This window comes from Acomys minous (genome assembly GCF_964271855.1).
Source record: "Acomys minous genome assembly, chromosome: 8".
NCBI lineage: Eukaryota > Metazoa > Chordata > Mammalia > Rodentia > Muridae > Acomys > Acomys minous.
Genome location: NC_140489.1, coordinates 102281998 through 102298760, shown reverse-complemented (window position 1 = coordinate 102298760; position 16763 = coordinate 102281998). Strand labels below are relative to the sequence as shown.

Below are 16763 nucleotides of genomic sequence, written 5' to 3'. Positions count from 1 at the left end.
ACTCATTTCTTTTTTATTTTTTCTTTTTTATTTTTTTTATTAATTTATTCTTGTTACATCTCAATGGTTATCCCATCTCTTGTATCCTCCCATTCCTCCCTCCCTCCCATTTCCCCCTTGCTCCCCTCCCCTATGACTGTGACTGAAGGGACTTCCTCCCCCTGTATATGCTCATAGGGTATCAAGTCTCTTCTTGGTAGCCTGCTATCCTTCCTCTGAGTGCCACCAGGTCTCCCCCTTGAGAGGACATGGTCAAATGTGAGGCACCAGGATCTTCTTCTCTCTTGCCCTGTTCTGTCCACCGTGTGAGGACACGTGAGTGGCATCGTTCCTGAGGAACTGCCATGACCGGACACTAGGCCCTGTTAGCATCCGATCGTGGACTTTTCACACTGCAAAACTGTGAGCAACAATCCTTCTTGCTTATTGACTGTTCAGGGTAGGGGTGAGGAGGTAGGGTAGGGGTTGAGAGAGCCTAGTGCGCTCTTGCAGAGGACCCAAGTTTCCTTCCCAGCACCCACGTCAGGTGGCTCACAACTGCCTGTAACTCCAGCTTCAGGAGACCCAACGCCCCCCTCCCTCATGCCTCCTCAGGCTTCTGTAGTCACGTGCACCCCCAACCCACATGCATGGACAAACAAACACGTGCAAAGACACAATGAAAAGTAACCTTTATAAAACTGTCCAGTCTCAGGACATTCTCCACAGTTGTGTGAAGAGTAGGGACTGACTTTCACACGAACTCTGGTGCCCCATATTTGACCACGTCCCCTGGATGGGGAGGCCTGGTGGCAGAGGAAGGATAGCAGGTTACCAAGAAGAGACTTGATACCCTATGAGCATATACAGGGGGAGGAGGTCCCCCTCAGTCACAGTCATAGGGGAGGGGAGTAAGGGGAAAATGGGAGGGAGGGAGGAATGGGAGGATACAAGGGATGGGATAACCATTGAGATATAATATGAATAAATTAATAAGCTATATTTTTAAAAAACTGTCCAGTCTGTGGTTTTGTTACAGGATCACCATATGCAGACAGAGACAGACATCAGAGAGCCTGTGAACACTGGAGATCATCAGCAAACCATTAAGTCCTTAAGGAAACAACTCTGATGACATCTTGATGCTGTGTCCACTGTGAGAATACACTTCTGTTAGAACATCTAGTTTGCAGTACTTTGTAAAACCAACTGAATGAACAAATTCATCATTTAAATGCTGATGAGCCAAACATAATGGTTTACACTTTGTAACCCCAGCACTTAGGCAGAGATGGGAGAACCAGTTCAAGTTCAAGGCCAGCCTGGTCTACATAGCAGTTACTGGGCCAGTCAGGAAAACACAGTGAGAAACTGTCATAAATAAATAAATAAATAAATGCAAAACAAGCCAGATGAGGGCTCCATTCACCTTTAATGCCAGCACGGGGGTAGCAGAGGCTGTCAGATGTCTGTGATTGAATTCAAGGGCAGCCTGGTCTACAGAATCCCAGGACAATTATCAGGTCAGCTTAGTTACACAAAGAAACCTCGTGTCAAAAAACCAAACCAAGGGGGTTGGGGAGATGGTTTAGAGGTTAAGATGGAGAGGTGGTTTAGAGGTTAAGAACACTGTCTGTTCTTTCAAAGGTCCTGAGTTCAATTCCCAGCAACCACATGGTGGCTCACAACCATCTATAATAAGATCTGGTGTGCAGGCACACATGCGGGCAGAATACTTACTGTACAAATAATTAAGTAAATACATCTTAAAAAAAAAAAAAACCCAAACCAACCAGACAATAACCCCCCCAAAACCCTAAAACAAACAAACAAACAAAACACAAAATACCACAAAAACCAAAGCCACCCCAACTAAATAGAAATCATTCCAAGATCTCTAGCTCTAGCCTAAAAGGCCTAGGCCTCAGGAATTCAACATCCTACTGATTGTGCCTAGGTCCAGGTTTTGTGGCTGTGTGCTGGCACTGAAGGGGTCAACGATTTCAAAGAAAAAGCTTAAAGATCTTCAGTTACCTTGGAGACAAAAGTGGAGACAAACTGTGTACAGTGTCAAGGGAGAAGCACCAAGTCCCTCAGAAGGTGGACAGTAGCACAGAGCAGGCTCAAATCCGTAGTCTTTTTCTGAAGGAAACAAGGCAGGGGCAGGCCTAGCATGAGCCAGGCCAGTCATTAGAAAGGGTTGGAGAGGGCTCTGGAGCATAGAGGCTGTGCTTGCTGACTTGGGCTTCTGAGTCTAGGAAAAGAGAGCACGTGCCAGCGTTCTAGTCCAACATGTCTGCCTCTGGGTGTGTTATCTTCCTCCTGTAGCCTTTTCCTCCTAGGTCTCCCAAGCCCAGGGTTAGACACAGCTGCATCTGTACACTCAGGAACCTGAGGGTCATCCCTGCTCCTCCTCTGCCTCATCTCCACCCCATTAGAGAGCCTTGCCAGCTCTGCCTTCCGTCTTGAAGATCTTCACTCTTCTGGTGGTGGCGCAATACAGCCAGCTGTTTTCTGTGCCCGGGATGCTCTTTTTGTTTCTTTGTTTTGGTTTGTTGTTTTGGTTTGACAAGACAGGGTTTCTCTGGGTAGCCCTGGCTGTCCTCGACTTGCTTTGGAGATCAGGCTGGCCTTGAACTCCCAGTGATCTAGCTGCCTCTGCCTCCTGAGTGCTGGGATTAAAGGATTGTGCCACCATGCCTGGCCACCCAGAGTGCCCCCTTTTTTTCTGTCCTTACCTTCCTTGATCTCTAAGTAGCTGATAACCGCCGCCCCACCCCCACCCCAATTCTCCCCCTGAGCCCTCTAATGAGGTTTCCTCCACTTGCCTGGGAAACTCCTCCTCCTGCTGCTGCCTCTCCTCATTGAAGTCTGGGCATTACTCTCACCTGCTCCAGCACAGTAGCAGAGAGCACTTCCTTTTTCTAGTACTGTTCCCTGTCCTAAGAGTTCAGGCCCAAGGAACATTTAACTCTCATAGAGAGATTTTAGCATGACATGTGTTGATATATCCACCCCTTGGCTGGTCCCTGGACCAAGAGCGGCTCAACTCTTAGATGATTCTAGTCTACAGATACAGCCTAGGAAGCCAAGGCTCTAGCGCAGTCCCTATTCAAGTAATGAAAACAAGGACAGGATGGATACCTGGGACATTTTTATATCCAATGCCTGCCACAGCGCAATCATCTGTTGCACCCTTTCTGTTGACGTAGAGACACATAACCTAGGGCGAAGACCGTCACCACTGAGTGCTGAAACCTCAGTACGTAACAATTGCTTGGGTGGGCTCCTGGGAGGGCTCGTGCCCACTGTGTGAGGGGCACGGTGAATGGTTGTATGCTGTGACTGCACAGAACAATCAAACAGGAGCGGCTGCAGATCCATCCCAGGCTGCCTGCTTCACCCTTTGCCTTCCAGGGACGCAACGCACCAAGATGGCAGCTGCGGGGGCGCTGCTTGCCCTGGGACTGCAGTGCTTTGCGACACTAAGGGGAAGCAGGTGGAGTAGAGGGGCAAGGGGGACAAGGTCTGGCGTGGCCCGGGATTGAGAGGGCTGTCTTGAGAGCCAAACACCGCCCCTGCCTCCCCAAGGCGGCGGGCGGGGCGGCGTGGGGTCTGCAGCCAATGGCGTGCAAGAGGTGGGTCCACGGCAAACCGCAAGCGGAAGAGTCAAAGTTCAGGAGCTGGAGCCAGCCGGGAGCCTGGGAAATGGACTACCCCTACATAACCAAGATGCTGAGTTCCTCCCTGAGCCTGAAGAATGGCACCTGGTCAGACACTGCCTCTCTGCTCCTAGCTGTTGGCCTTGCTCTCTACTTGGGCTACTACTGGGCATGTGTGCCCCAGGTGGGTGAGGGCCGAGCTCTGGCCGGGGTGTTTGGGGTAATGGGATAGTCTCCAGATTGGGGTTGAGCTTGGAGAGTTAGTTCTGCCGTACCACGTGAATTTTGCTATTATGATTTACTGGAGAGCCGGTTCTGCGTCTTTAGATTCTCGGAATCTTCCCCTGCCCGCTGGGTCTTTGAAGCACAGGAAGGGTGCTCCTCCTATGCTCTTGCCTGACTGTTGGATAAAGGTGGGGTGGAGGATACTCCCAAGTGTCAGAGGTCTGCGCTTTCTGCTGTCCTTTTCTTTTTAGGTGGCCTAACTAAAATATGTAATTATGTTCGCCGGCTGCACAGAATAATAATGGGACGGATGCCTGTGTGGTTGTGGCACCAGTCCATCAGCTTAGCGGGGCCTCCTCTCCATTGAGGACTGGCTGAGGTTCCTTCCAAGCTTAGGACAGATGAGAATCCTATCCCTACACACTCAGCCATGTTTTAAGTTCTAGACTCTTTGTGTATCTAGTGGGAAAAGGCTGACAGTCAAGCCTCTTGTTGTGGTTTGTTTGTTTGTTTAAATCAATTTGTTGATTACCTCAACTGAACTGAAGATAAAATACATAGATTACCCAGGAAAGCTAAGGTTTTGGATCTCATTAAAATCTATTTATGTCACTGAGTCTTAACAAGAAGCCCCTTGATTCAACTTTTGACAGAAGCTCTACAGGAGGTAAACACTTAGTCCTGGATCCTGGGAAGGCTAAGACATCACTGAGCCCAAGAGTTTTGAGCCATTCTGGGCAACAGGCAACATGGCAAGGCCCTGTGCCCACACAGTGAGGTCATGGGGCCTGTTTTAGAGAACTCTTGTGGCCACTGGTAGAGAGGAATGTAGTGTAAATCGGGAGTAAAGAGATGGTTCAGTGTTTAAGGGCACCCAGCCTTGGTCCTGGCAACTCCATGGCACTTCCAGTTCACAACTACCTCTGGCTTCCAGGCATATATGTAGTACACAAATATACAGGGAAAATCATAAATAAAAACAAATCTAACATATAAATAGTAAAGATGAAAAATGTTTTTAAAAATCACATAAAATGCTCACTGAACACAGTACCTGGAATGCAATGAGCAGTCAACACATTGTACCCAGTTGTTACTGTTGAAACTGTGATGGTTAATTCTGCCTTGCTCTTATTTGCTCTATCTTTGGGCAGACTCTCAACTTCCCTATGCGAGTCATAATTTCTTTACTTCCATCTTATCGAATGAGGTTGGCATTAGTCTGCAGTATAGCACAGTGAGCTCACTGTCACTATTCCAGGGTTTAAGGACCAGGGTCCAAGTCAGTTATCAACTGGGCCTCTTTAGCGTATCATTGGCCTAGCCCCTTCTGAGTAGCAGGACTGTAAGATAAAACAGGACGCCATTAGGTTCCTTATAGATGCAATTAATGATTTTTAAAAAAAAATGACTTCCTCAATGCTGGAGATTGAGCCTAGGGTTTACCGCTGAGCTACTACGTTGCAACCCAACCCTTCCATTCCAGTCTTGAGCTAGAGTCCCCTGATCTTGTTCAGCATACTCTTCTTAAGTCTAGGAGGCCAGGCCCCCTCACTTACTTACAGGGCTATGCAGAACCAAGCAAAGAGGCTGAGTCAGGGCTTACCGCCCACTGACCTCGTTTGTCCCTATTATCCCGTCACTTTTCCCTTTGCCCTAGTTGGCAGGAAGAAAGGAAGTGTTTGTTCACATTAGGATGCTTCCTACTGTAGAGCACACCTAAGATCTGGGCCTCCACAGGAGAATATGGGATGCCCTTCCTCACTGAGCACACACATGCCAGGCTGGCAGAGATATGAAGACAATGGGGTGCTGAAGACAGTGGGGGCGCAGGGGCTGCCAGAGTGACGGAGCAGGCTCCAGGGGGATGCACTTGGACACTGGAGCCGCAACATGAAGATCTCAGATTGAATGGTGCTCACATTTCTTTGATTGGTCAAGAATCCCAACCAGTACGCAATGGTGACAGATGGCCAGCTGGGAGGCAGGAGGATTATGATGAGTTCAAGGCCAGCCTGGGCTATGTAGCACAACTTGGTCTCAAAACACCCAAGTACTCAGGGCTGGAGCATGTCTGCCCCTGAGGATCAGTTTGTTTCTTAGCACCCATGTTGTGGCATTCTCAACTGCCTGTAACTCCAGCTCCAGAGGGTCTGATACCCCTTTTCAGGACCCTATGGGCAAGATCTGCACCTGTGTGCCCATTCCCACCCAGAGAGGTACATGGTTAAAGTTAAAACCAAATCAGGAAAAGAAAGCAAAGCCCAAATTGCAACCCACTGGAGGACCACAGCCCGGATTGTAGGGGATCAAGTGAGCAGTTTATACTATATGCTCTCCCACAAATGGTGTGAGGGGACAGGCTGAGTGAGAGGGTCGGTGTCCAGTCAACTGCAGCAGTCCCCCCTGCAGGGTCAGTTTTGGAGGTGACACTTTACGACTGGGGTTTTTCTGGGGGTCACCAGATAACTTTATTATTTAGGGTGACCTGGCCACTCCAGTCTGAGCTGTGCTGGAGACGTCACTGTGTCAAAGTGGTGTCCTTAAGGCCGCACCATGGGGAAGGGCCCACTCACCCTCCAGAGGCCAACTGTGTTGTGATTACAGAGGCCTCGTCTGGTGGCTGGCCCCCAGTTTCTGGCCTTCCTGGAGCAGCACTGTCCGGTCACTGTGGAGACTTTCTACCCCACACTGTGGTGCTTTGAGGGGCGGCTGCAGACCATCTTTCGAGTCCTACTGCAGTCTCAGCCTGTGGTCCCTTACCAAAGGTAAGACAGGTCAGAACCAGGTGAACACATTATGGGTATCCAGGAGAAACTGATGCCCCTCTTTAAATGAAGCCATCTTTGCCCTAAGGTGTGATGAGGGCATGAGACTGGGTGTATGCAACAGCTCTCTATGTACACCCCACAAGGTTAACAGTTGGTCTGTCCACTCTATTTGTTAATATAAAGCATGCCTTCAAGTAATATCCGTGACAGGCTGCAGAGCTTGTGGGTGAGGCAGAGGGTAGACCTTTGAAGCCCGCTCTCTGTATTCCTCTCTCTTTCTCTTAAACCCCAGTGAGGTCCTCCAGACCTCAGATGGAGGCCAGGTCCTCCTAGACTGGGCTGAGCAGCCAACCATCAGCCACTTCCGGGACCCCACCACCCAGCCCATAGTATTGCTGCTTCCAGGCATCAGCGGCAGCAGCCAGGAGCCGTACATCCTACACCTGGCCGAGCAAGCTTTGAAGGATGGCTATAGGTAAGGATGGGGGTGCAGACCTTGGGAAGGGAAAGGTGGACCTGACCCTGCTGCAGTACTCCCGTTACCACAGCAGAGGCTCTTCTTGGGAGGGTTTGCCTCACATCCCTGTGTTACTCCAGGGCTGTTGTGTTTAATAACCGTGGCTGCCGAGGGGAAGAACTGCTGGTGAGCACCCCCTTGCCCCCCCCTTCCCTGTGGTGGCCCTCAGTTCCTCCCACCCACCCCGTTCCCTTTAGAGACCACTGGCCCTAGGGCTCTACCTACTTAGCTCCCCCTCCCACCCCGCTCCTGAGCCCTTCCATTTGGTTGCCCTCTTGCAAGAGCCCCCCTCCCCCCTCACCCCCCCCCCCCAGCCAATGACCCAATCTGCCCTCAGACTCACAGGGCTTACTGTGCCAGCAACACTGAAGACCTAGAAACAGTTGTGAAGCACGTAAAGCGCCGCTACCCCCAAGCTCCGCTGCTGGCTGTGGGCATCTCTTTTGGAGGGTAATAGTTGTCTGGGCTGATTGCAGAGGCCCAGTTGCTCCTCTTCGCTTTTCCTCCTCCGCTGCCCCAGTTTACTCAGGCCAACACTTTGCACGGCCCTTCATCCCATTTGACAGGATACTGATACTCAACTACCTGGCACAGACCGGGAAGGCTAGCGGGTTGGTGGCAGGATTGACCATGTCTGCGTGCTGGGATTCCTTTGAGACTGTTGACTCCCTGGAGACCCCACTCAACTCACTGCTCTTCAATCAGCCCCTCACTGCTGGACTCTGCCGGCTCGTGGCGAGGTAGGACGCTGCACATACCAGGCCCTGCTAGTGTTTGGGTGAGTTCCACACTGTGCTTTCTTGAGGAGGTAAGAACACGGAAGCTGTGAGCTATGGGTTAGGTGCAGGAGTCCAGACAAACCCTGATGTATTCCTTTGCAGAAACAGAAAGCCAATTGAAAAGGTGTTGGATGTGGACTTTGCGATAAAGGTATCTTTCAACCACTCCCTTACCCCAGTGTTGGTCTCCTATTTTCTATCTTTTTTTTTTCAAGTTAATTTTATTTTATGTACACTGTCGGGAGGGTGTCAGATTCCTAGGAACTAAAGTTACAGACAGCTGTGACCTGCCCTGTGGGTGTTGGGACTCAAACCCAGGTCGTTTAGAAGAGCAGACAATGCTCTTAACCACTGAGCCCTCTCCAGCCCCGGCCTCCTCTTTTCTAATATCCTAGCCTGTCATACCCGTCTACCACACAGGCCCGCACGATCCGTCAGCTGGATGAGCGCTACACAGCCCCTGCTTTTGGGTATAAAGACTCTGCAGCCTATTACCAAGCTTCAAGCCCAAGAACCAAGGTGGATAGCATCCGTACCCCCATCCTTTGCCTCAATGCAGCAGATGACCCCTTCTCCCCAGTCCACGGTGAGTGAACCCCAGATGTTGGCTGGACCTGAGCCTGGGTCCTCACTGCAGGGCAGCTTTCTCACCTCCTCTCTGACTCCCTCCCAGCCTTCCCCCTGCAGGCTGCCCAGGAGTCTCCCTGTGTTGCACTGCTCATCACAGCTCGGGGCGGCCACATTGGCTTCCTGGAAGGGCTACTGCCTCGGCAGCACTGCTACATGAACCGTGTCCTACACCAGTATGCCCGCGCCATCTTCCAGCACTCAGAGGAGCTGCCTGGCCTTGGAGCACTCCCTCCTCAGGGTGGAAAGAGCTGACCAGATGACTGCTTGGGGTCTCAGTTCCATAGCTCTCTGTTTATTAAATATCAACTCTTCCTGCCTGATGAGCTGAGGTTCCCTGTCTGTTTCCCCAGCCTGGAGCAGACCACGCAGGAGCTTACTGCGGATCTAGCCTGGCTGGCTTGCTGCTACCCACCGGAGCCCACAGATCACTGCTATCTGAGTCTTCCTTTTGCCTCGTCCTGCCCTAACAGCAAGTGCCAGCCCAGACTTTGTCTCAACAAAGGCCAAGGACCTGGTGTGAAGGCTGTAAGGGGAGGGGGGCGGGGGAGAAACAGTTTCTGAATGGAGGCTGACAACGCCTCCAGGCTCTTGTACATCTTCACAGATTTCTAGCAAAGGAGGAGCTCAGCTCTGGAGCCCGGGGAGGCAGAGGGAAGGAGGCAGGTAGTGCGGCCTGGGCTTCGGACACACTGTCCTGAATGGATCCACAGGTGTGGAGAGCAGGACTCCCAAGACTCGTGACAGGGGCCACGCGCAAGCTTTAGCTAAGAGACAGGCAGCACCCGTCAGGGTCATTGGAGGCAGCCTCAGCCGTGGACCTCAATGATTCTGCTCGGGAAGGTGGCAGTGTCCAAGCCTGTTTCCCATTGCTCAAGGGAGGCTAAAGGAAACCTGGAAAGGCACTCTGGAGCAGCAGGATGGTCACAATAATAAGGCCGACACACAGCAGGAGCAGGAGCCACACAGGAACACTCCCTGAGGGTGGGGACAAGGGAAGACACAAGTGGGCAAAGGAGCCTCAAAGCCTGAAAGCCAGAACCCTAACCTCTCTAATCCAAGGAGGGCCAGGTGGATGGATTAAAAACAGTCCATTTTCCAGAGGCCAAGTTCTGCTATAGCTAAAGATGAAGTGATACCACCACCACCACCCACCCACAGGCCACAATGACTCACGCCGTGAGGGCAGCAGGTGCAACTGGCAACGACTATCCACAGCCACGGAGAAAAGGGCGGTTTCATGGGGCCCAAGAAGCTGTGGACCACAACCCTTCTCAGGCAGGAAGGTCACATCTGTCACCACAATGCCATGGGCCTCCTTCACATAATAGAGGCGCTGGGAGGGGGAGAAAACAGTGTGGAGAGCCTGGTTGCAGGCTCCTTTCTTAGAGCAGGCTTCCCCTATGGACTGAGCCAGACTCCTTCCTGTGTCCTCAGGGCAGAGTAAGCCTGCAGCCCTCCCGTAGGGTTGTGCCAACCGCTACCCTTTACCTGGAGAGAGAAAGCTATGTAGATGGCGACAGAGCCAGTGACCGTGCCTAGGCCTAGGAAGGTCCCCGATTCACTGTAACATACAACAAAGTACTCGTTGTTCTGGAAGCTTCTGGAGAAACCCTCTCACCCCAGCAGTGGTCCTCCAGGGACTAAGCCAGGGTTTGACTCATTCCCGAGCTCTGTCAAGCACACTATCCAGCCAAGCGGCACCCTCACACCTGACGCTGAGGCAGGAGATGACTTCATGGCCACAGGCCCTGGTCCGAAGCGGCAAGAAGGTGGAACTGTCCCAGGCTGTGAGGTAGCAGGGTGGGGGCTGACGTAGGCGCTTGTGGGGTATCTGCACTGTGAAGAGCCGCAGCCCACCAGGCTGGTCTGGAACCTGCCCAAACCTGGAAGCCGGGCAAAAAGCTTTTTAGCTCCAGTTAGCCCTCAGGTGTGTGCCTTGCTGGGCCCTCGTCACACCTGGGGCAACCTCCAACATGGCTGCAGTCACTGCCAGCTCCCTCAGTCTCCTCCCACTCCCCTCTTTAGCCACCCTCTGTGATCGTCACACCTGCAGGCCTGGTAGCGGTATGGTGTGTGAGCAGAGGTGGGTCCATTCTCTTCCCACTGTAGCTGTGTCACGAGTTGATCCTTCTGCCACACAGAGGCCTTAAAGTCCCAGCCCACAGTAACCAGCTGGGCAGGAGTAAAGATGGCAAAGGTGGACCGTTAAGACATCTGCTTAAGGTGCAGAGAGCGTAAGAGCCTCCCCCTCCCCCACCTCCTTACCTTGCCATCAGGACCCAAAGCCAAATCTCCAATCTCCCCTTCATGGGCTTTGAATTCCAGAACTTTCTCCAGACTAGGTACCTACAGCCAAGCCAGTATCATGGTTACAGACTGGCCAGCAAGGGCATCACAATTTCAATCCCTCTTATCCTAATGGCCGCCCGCAAGTTTCCCAGAAGGCACATGCAGGTCTTTACAAATTTGGTGTTCTTGCACCTGATACTCATCTCCCTTAAGCTCCTAAAACCGTACCTTCCAGACACGCACGTGACCATCAGTCCCTCCAGTGGCAAGCAGTGTGCTATCGTGGTTAAAGCACACAGCCTTCTGCAGCGGTTCAGCACTGAAATCTGTCTGCACCGCCTCCAAGTTCTTCACTTTGAGTTCAACTCCTTCGGGGTGAATTTCCGCTCCCGATTTCTTCTCTGCTGGAGCTGTCCCCTTCCTCTGTCGAGGTCCCTGCTCCTTGGAACCTGCAACACAAACAATTTGCCAGGCTCCAGACTTCTTGGCTGCTGTTTTTTGAAGGCAGTGACTTGCTATGTACCTCAGGCTAGCTTTAAATATTCTCTTGCCTCTACTCCTAAGCACTGAGGTTTACAGGGGTGTATACCCACAGGCTTGCTTCTATGTTAACGAGTCCTCTACTGACAGGAGTAGAGAGAGTTCATCTAATCTTTTTTTTGTTTGTTTTTTCAAGACAAGGTTTCTCTGTGTAGCCTTGACTCGCTTTTGTAGACCAAGCTGGCCTCGATCTCACAGCGATTCGCCTGCCTCTGCCTCCCGAGTGCTGGGATTAAAGGCGTGTGCCACCGCGCCCGGCATCTAATCTCCTTTTTAAAGACCAAAATTAGAGTGACTTTTTCCAACGCTGCTTACCCGACTTCTCTGCTTTACTGCCCTTCTGCTGATGGACCTGGAAACGTAGAAGCTGACATCTGGCATCCTGTCCCGCAGCAAGGATGTCACCTGACAGTGCCAAGTTCATAGTAGCCCGCGTATCTGTGTCATGAGAGTGCAGCAGGGAGGCGCTCAGGCACCCGTTGATTTGCTCTAGCTGCAGAAAGTGCTGTGAGGGACCAAAGTGGGCAAAGTTCAGGGGAGTCCGGAAGTCACTTTGAGCCTCGGTTGTACTTCTTTGCTTCCTGCACCTCCAACTCTTGTGGTTTGTTGTTGTGGTTTAGAGCTTTATTCCCTTACTGGATCACCCCAATTTAAACAGCAAACAGGGCTTAGATTACTAGGTTCGGTTTACAGAAAGAAAGGAATTCAGCTGCTTGAGGGCAGACAAGACAATATGACTTCCTGGAAAAGGTTAGAATAAGAGCCCTGGACCAGCTCCCCTGGTCCGGCGAGCAGGCAGTCTAGCCTTAGACCTGCACTACTTCAGTCTAATTTTGGATGTCTCCACTCTGCTCGGGGGAAGCCAGCACCCAAGCGTCTATGCGGGGTTTTCCCACAAGAACGGGCAGGGTCTAAAGCAGGGGTATCGTTCAGCCCTGCATCCCCCGGCCACCCCGGAATCGCCCTCGGCCACGATAAGACCTATTCTCTGTGGCTCTGCGTCCTCACCACGCCATTCTTTATGCCGGTCTTGGCAGCGCCGCCTCCGCCGGCAGCGATGAGCAGTCCAGTCTTGGGGTCCACCCGAAGCGCGTACAATGGGAACGGGGCCCGGTACAGCTCCACACCCCGGCGCCGACCCATCCTCCCGCCCGCGCGTTCACTGCCAGCCCCGCGGAACCCACGACATGCCGCGCCCCGCCTTTGAAAGCTGCCGAAATCGGTGCCGCAGTCGCCGGGAAGACGGGGGACCCCTCTGAGCCCGGCGGTTCACCACCACTTCAAACCACCGATCTGCGCTCGCGCGACTGACCGGGTCGCGCAGACGCTTAGTGCGCACGCGCCGCGCTCCTCGGCTCTCTCTGCGCAAGCGCAGGACGCCAATCCGCGTCAGCACTAGCGGGACTTGCTGCCACGGAACCCTGGCTTCCGATCCGGTTCCTAACCCCGAAGGACGGCGGATCTGCCATCTTTATGTGGGGCATGAGAGGTGGGGCGGGGAGAGATTACTGAAGATCAGTAAACCTGGAATTAAACGCGTCTCGAATCGGGACGGCCCCCATTTCAGGAGAGATACACGGACTCTTGGGAGCTAGCCCTTTATGTTACTCCAGAGAGGAAATGATTTCTCTCAGGTCACAGAGAAGGCAGAGACTCCAAAACAAGCCTGGCTTCAAATCAGATTTCACTGCACTCCCCACTTTTACAGCCTCCTCCGCGCCTAATTGGGTCCTTCCAGCTTGACATCTACTTCTGGAACAGAGAAGTTATGGGTGGCGCTTGCTCTTCGACAGGTGTCTTCTGTATGCTGTGCGTAGTACCCGTCCCCCGCTAAACTTTTTGCCCCTCCCCATCCTGTCTCGCGGGGGTCGGGGACGGGGAGGGGGGCGGATTGCTTGTAGGTGCCGCCTGAAGCCAGAAGAGGGCAATTGGATCCCCCTGGAACTGTAGTTATAAGCTGCCATTTGGATGGTGAGAATTGAAGCTGAATCCGCTGGAAGAGCAGCTGGCGCTCTTTTCCCCAGCAGCCATCTCTCCAGCCCCTGGCACCTCCACCCTTCAGAGGGAACCTTCTGGTTTCCAGTCTGTGCATGGACTTGTGCTCCCCTGTGAATGAGTTAACAATGTCCTTCCCTGTGAGGAAAAGCTGCGCCCTTGCCACGCCAGCCTGTCCATAGAGAAATAGACCCATTCGTTGGCCTAATCTTTGGTTCCAATTATCGTCCACAGACTTGAATTTAAACCCGAAAAGAGCCTTGTAGAGGCCTCTAAACAGCTCAGGATTAAGCACTTGAGTGTCAGGATTAAGCACTTGCTGTCCTTAATCCTTCTGTCGTCTCCCACCCCACCCTACCCCCATTCCCACCACTAGCCTTTTTGGGGACAGGCTTTATCCTATAGGCAACCGTTCCATCCACAAACACAAGCTTCTCAGGCTTTATTGGACACACTGAAGGCTGAATGGGGCCTAGGGGTGCCCTGGTCTCAACTAGGGGAGAGCAGGCTCCACAAGGGGTTCCCAGGGTTCAGGGCAGGAGAACACACCTGGCCTCCAGCCAGCCAGCCCTTCAAGGTGTCTCTCTGGCTCCCCAAGATCTGAGAAGTCCTGGTAGGAAAGGTAGGGGTTGAAAGGGGTGCTCCAGAGGATCTCCGCTGCTCTGGATTTAAGATAGCAACTTTCGAAGAATAGACCTCTTTGGGGCAAGAGAAGTCCTGGGCTTTGGGGAGGCAGTAGCCTGCCTTGCTGGAGGCCTGGGGCACTGCCTGGATTTTGGTGACTGAAGATCTGCAGACCTGAGCCTCCCGGCCTGGGAGTATGCGCCTGTGATCTGAGCTGATGGTGCCTGGGTTGCAGGCTTTTGTCTCTGGAGGGCCTCTCCCTGAGACTCTGCTCCCTCCTGCTTTTTTTTTGGCAGCAGATGCAAAGCCTTCGCCTGGCCCCGAGGCAGGCAGAGGGCGAAGCCAATGCTTACTGGGAGAAGTCCAGCTTCCTGGCCCCGCACGGGAACCGGTAGTTGAGGGTAGGCAAGCAGCCTGGGTACAGTCTTGTACTTGGTGGTGGGGCAAGATGGGGTGCGGTACTGGAGGCACACTAGACATATAGGATAAGCCACGACTGGGACCTGGCCTTCTGTGCCTAGCCACATGTGCTGCAGAAACAGCAGCTGCAGGTCTATAGCAATTCTGTGGGGCCCCAGACGACCCACCAGGGTTTGGATGATGGCGTTTAGGTCCTTGAATAATGCAGGATCCACCTTGCTTGCCACGCATCCCCTTGTCCCCCCAGGTGGTGAGCGGTGCCTACCGGAAGTGAGCCTGGAGCTGTGGGGCGGAGACTGGCAAGCGTGAGGAGAGGAGTTTTGTAGCTGAGAAAGATAGGACTGGATGAGAGAAGAGGACAGGCACAGCTGATAGTTGGCGGGAGAGGTCGGGTATAGGGAGAGGGGGTTTTCACCAAAAGAAGTATAGTTTTGGTGGGTGAGGGTGGGGAAACTTGGGGGGCCCTGCGTGGCAGAGGGCAAAGAGAGGTGGAAAGGAGGGAAGGACTGATGGAGAGGAGAACCAGGGCCTAAATTGGGTGGAGGGGAATCCACAAATTTTGAGAGGACCAGTGGGGGGCACGCTGGGGGCACTGTGGTCTGTTGCAGCACCTGGTCCTTGTGGTGAGGTAACATTGCCTCAAATCCAGGAGAGGAGTGAATGGGGTAACAAGACCAGAGAGTGGCGACCTAACAGAGTCAGTGCTGGGGAGTGGTGGTGGCAGGGGGCGGGGGGGGGGGTGTCTCTGAGGCCAGCTATGGCTGGCAATCAAGACTGCCTTCTGTGTGCAGGGTGGCTGCAACCTTGGTCTGCTGCAGGTGTCAGCAGCAGGCCAAGGGGCCACACAGCCTCTTCTCCTCAGCTGTGGTGTGCTCAGTCCAGAGCCTGCATCTAAGCTTCGCTCTTCACTTTGTTGTCTTAGCCATTCGCTGGGGATGTGTGGAGACGGGGAATGAGAGCTGTCCCAGGGTGGGGCTGAGGGACAGCTGCAGCTATTTCGGTGGAATCGGGAAGACACGGTCTGTAGGACCTGCAGAGAGAGAAGGCGGGGGGGGGGGGGGGGGGGAGGGAGAGAGGTCAAAATGTTGGGATGGCTGGTCCACTTCTGGACTCGGCTTCCGGCGCTCGTGTCCAGATGTGAAGTCTTTGGGTGCAGTTCAGCTGGTGGGCTGCCTGCCTGGCATGCATGGAGTCCTCAGTTTGATTCCCCAACACCACACACAGGGCCTGCTGGCATAAGCTTGTAATCCCAGCAGGGATATATAAGGCGCTCAAGACTAGCCTGGGTTACATGAGTCTGTCCCCAGACAGCAAAGACACTAGCTGTCTGCCACCTTTGAGGGCAGAAAATCAGGCAAGATACCCTAGAGAAAGTTTAAAAGGAAGAAAAAAAAAAGTGGAGATGATGGCTGGGAGGCGGGAGGGGCAGAGCTGAAAGAGGCGGCACAGGGCAAAGAGGACCAAGACCAGAAAGGGATGGAAAGGACTGTGCGGGAGGTTTTACCAATGTGGATTCCTTCTGCCGTTTTGCAAGACACTTCATCAGATAGGAGACCTGGGAGAGAAAGCAGAGTCACAAAACAGTCTATATTCCCCCCCCCCCACCATCCCCCTTTCACCCCTGAGCCGACTCTGACCGAGAATTCCAGTCTGAAAGGTGCTCAGTCCTTGTTCAGACACACAGCGCTCTTCTGTGATACAGGGCTTGCCCTTTAACCCTCACACAGAGATTTTTGTAAGCATCCTGTTTTGTTGGCATGCTGGTTCGCCTAGCCTCTTGTCACCCTTAACACTGGTGTCCCTCTTGCTCAGCCCGGTCTTGGCTGAGAAAGATTATCAGACTCGGTGAAGGCAACACTGGGGCCAGGTGGTAAAAGGCTCCAAGAGACCAAGGCTTTGCCTAAGGGGTGGCGTTGCCGCCCCTAGTGGGAGCTGAGGAGTTCATTCCCTGAAAGCAGCTCTTGCTGGCATCAAAAGCCTATGTCACAGAGCTTGGACAATGACATCATAGATTCTGCCTTCCCCCTCCCCCTCAAAGCTCTGGCTCTTTCTCAGGGACATGCTGGGCTGTTTTGGTAAAATTGTCAAGTAGACAGAACTGTTCAATGCACACCCACAAACCTAGCTCTGCCTCTTCTGCTCATGAGCCTAACAGTTCTCAGCACTCCCCAGAGGCTGGGGCTGAGCCTTCCAAATGTCCTCCTCCACTTGCTTTCTCAGGAAAGGAGTTGTGTTCCATACTCTTTCATCCTTGTGAATATTACTATTTTAACAGCTATTTTTAAAGATTTTATTTAGATGTGTGTGTGTGTGTGTGTGTGTGTGTGTTTCT

At 52.8% G+C, this 16763-nt stretch overlaps 3 protein-coding genes and 1 long non-coding RNA gene across 5 annotated transcripts; 1 reads left to right on the top strand and 3 right to left on the bottom strand.

The window, feature by feature from the left end:
• Positions 1 to 3324: 3324 nt before the first annotated feature.
• Positions 3325 to 8883, top strand: ABHD1 (abhydrolase domain containing 1). The gene is made up of 9 exons (XM_084793057.1): positions 3325 to 3825; positions 6474 to 6634; positions 6930 to 7112; positions 7235 to 7280; positions 7492 to 7604; positions 7721 to 7894; positions 8036 to 8084; positions 8354 to 8519; positions 8607 to 8883. The coding sequence occupies exons 1-9, from the start codon at positions 3604 to 3606 to the stop codon at positions 8813 to 8815; spliced, it is 1323 nt and encodes a 440-aa protein (XP_084649183.1). The 5' UTR covers positions 3325 to 3603; the 3' UTR covers positions 8816 to 8883.
• PREB (prolactin regulatory element binding) lies at positions 8834 to 12737 on the bottom strand. 2 transcript variants are annotated; one of them, XM_084793058.1, is made up of 9 exons: positions 12401 to 12736; positions 11708 to 11897; positions 11081 to 11301; positions 10829 to 10909; positions 10611 to 10735; positions 10273 to 10446; positions 10052 to 10124; positions 9737 to 9896; positions 8834 to 9538 (listed from the first exon to the last, which is right to left on the bottom strand). In XM_084793058.1, exons 1-9 carry the CDS (start codon positions 12533 to 12535, stop codon positions 9444 to 9446), a joined length of 1254 nt encoding a protein of 417 aa, XP_084649184.1. In that variant the 5' UTR covers positions 12536 to 12736; the 3' UTR covers positions 8834 to 9443. The 2 variants fall into 2 exon arrangements, with proteins under 2 accessions (XP_084649184.1, XP_084649185.1); XM_084793059.1 differs by lacking the exon at positions 9737 to 9896 and having other exon boundaries at positions 12401 to 12737.
• Positions 12738 to 13709: 972 nt separating this feature from the next.
• PRR30 (proline rich 30) lies at positions 13710 to 15164 on the bottom strand. Its single transcript, XM_084793060.1, has one exon. The coding sequence runs from the start codon at positions 15064 to 15066 to the stop codon at positions 14056 to 14058; it is 1011 nt and encodes a 336-aa protein (XP_084649186.1). The 5' UTR covers positions 15067 to 15164; the 3' UTR covers positions 13710 to 14055.
• Positions 15165 to 15224: 60 nt separating this feature from the next.
• Positions 15225 to 16642, bottom strand: LOC311602919. The gene is made up of 3 exons (XR_014780898.1): positions 16069 to 16642; positions 15936 to 15986; positions 15225 to 15461 (listed from the first exon to the last, which is right to left on the bottom strand). It is a non-coding gene; the product is annotated as an uncharacterized lncRNA (long non-coding RNA).
• Between the last annotated feature and the right edge of the window lie 121 nt (positions 16643 to 16763).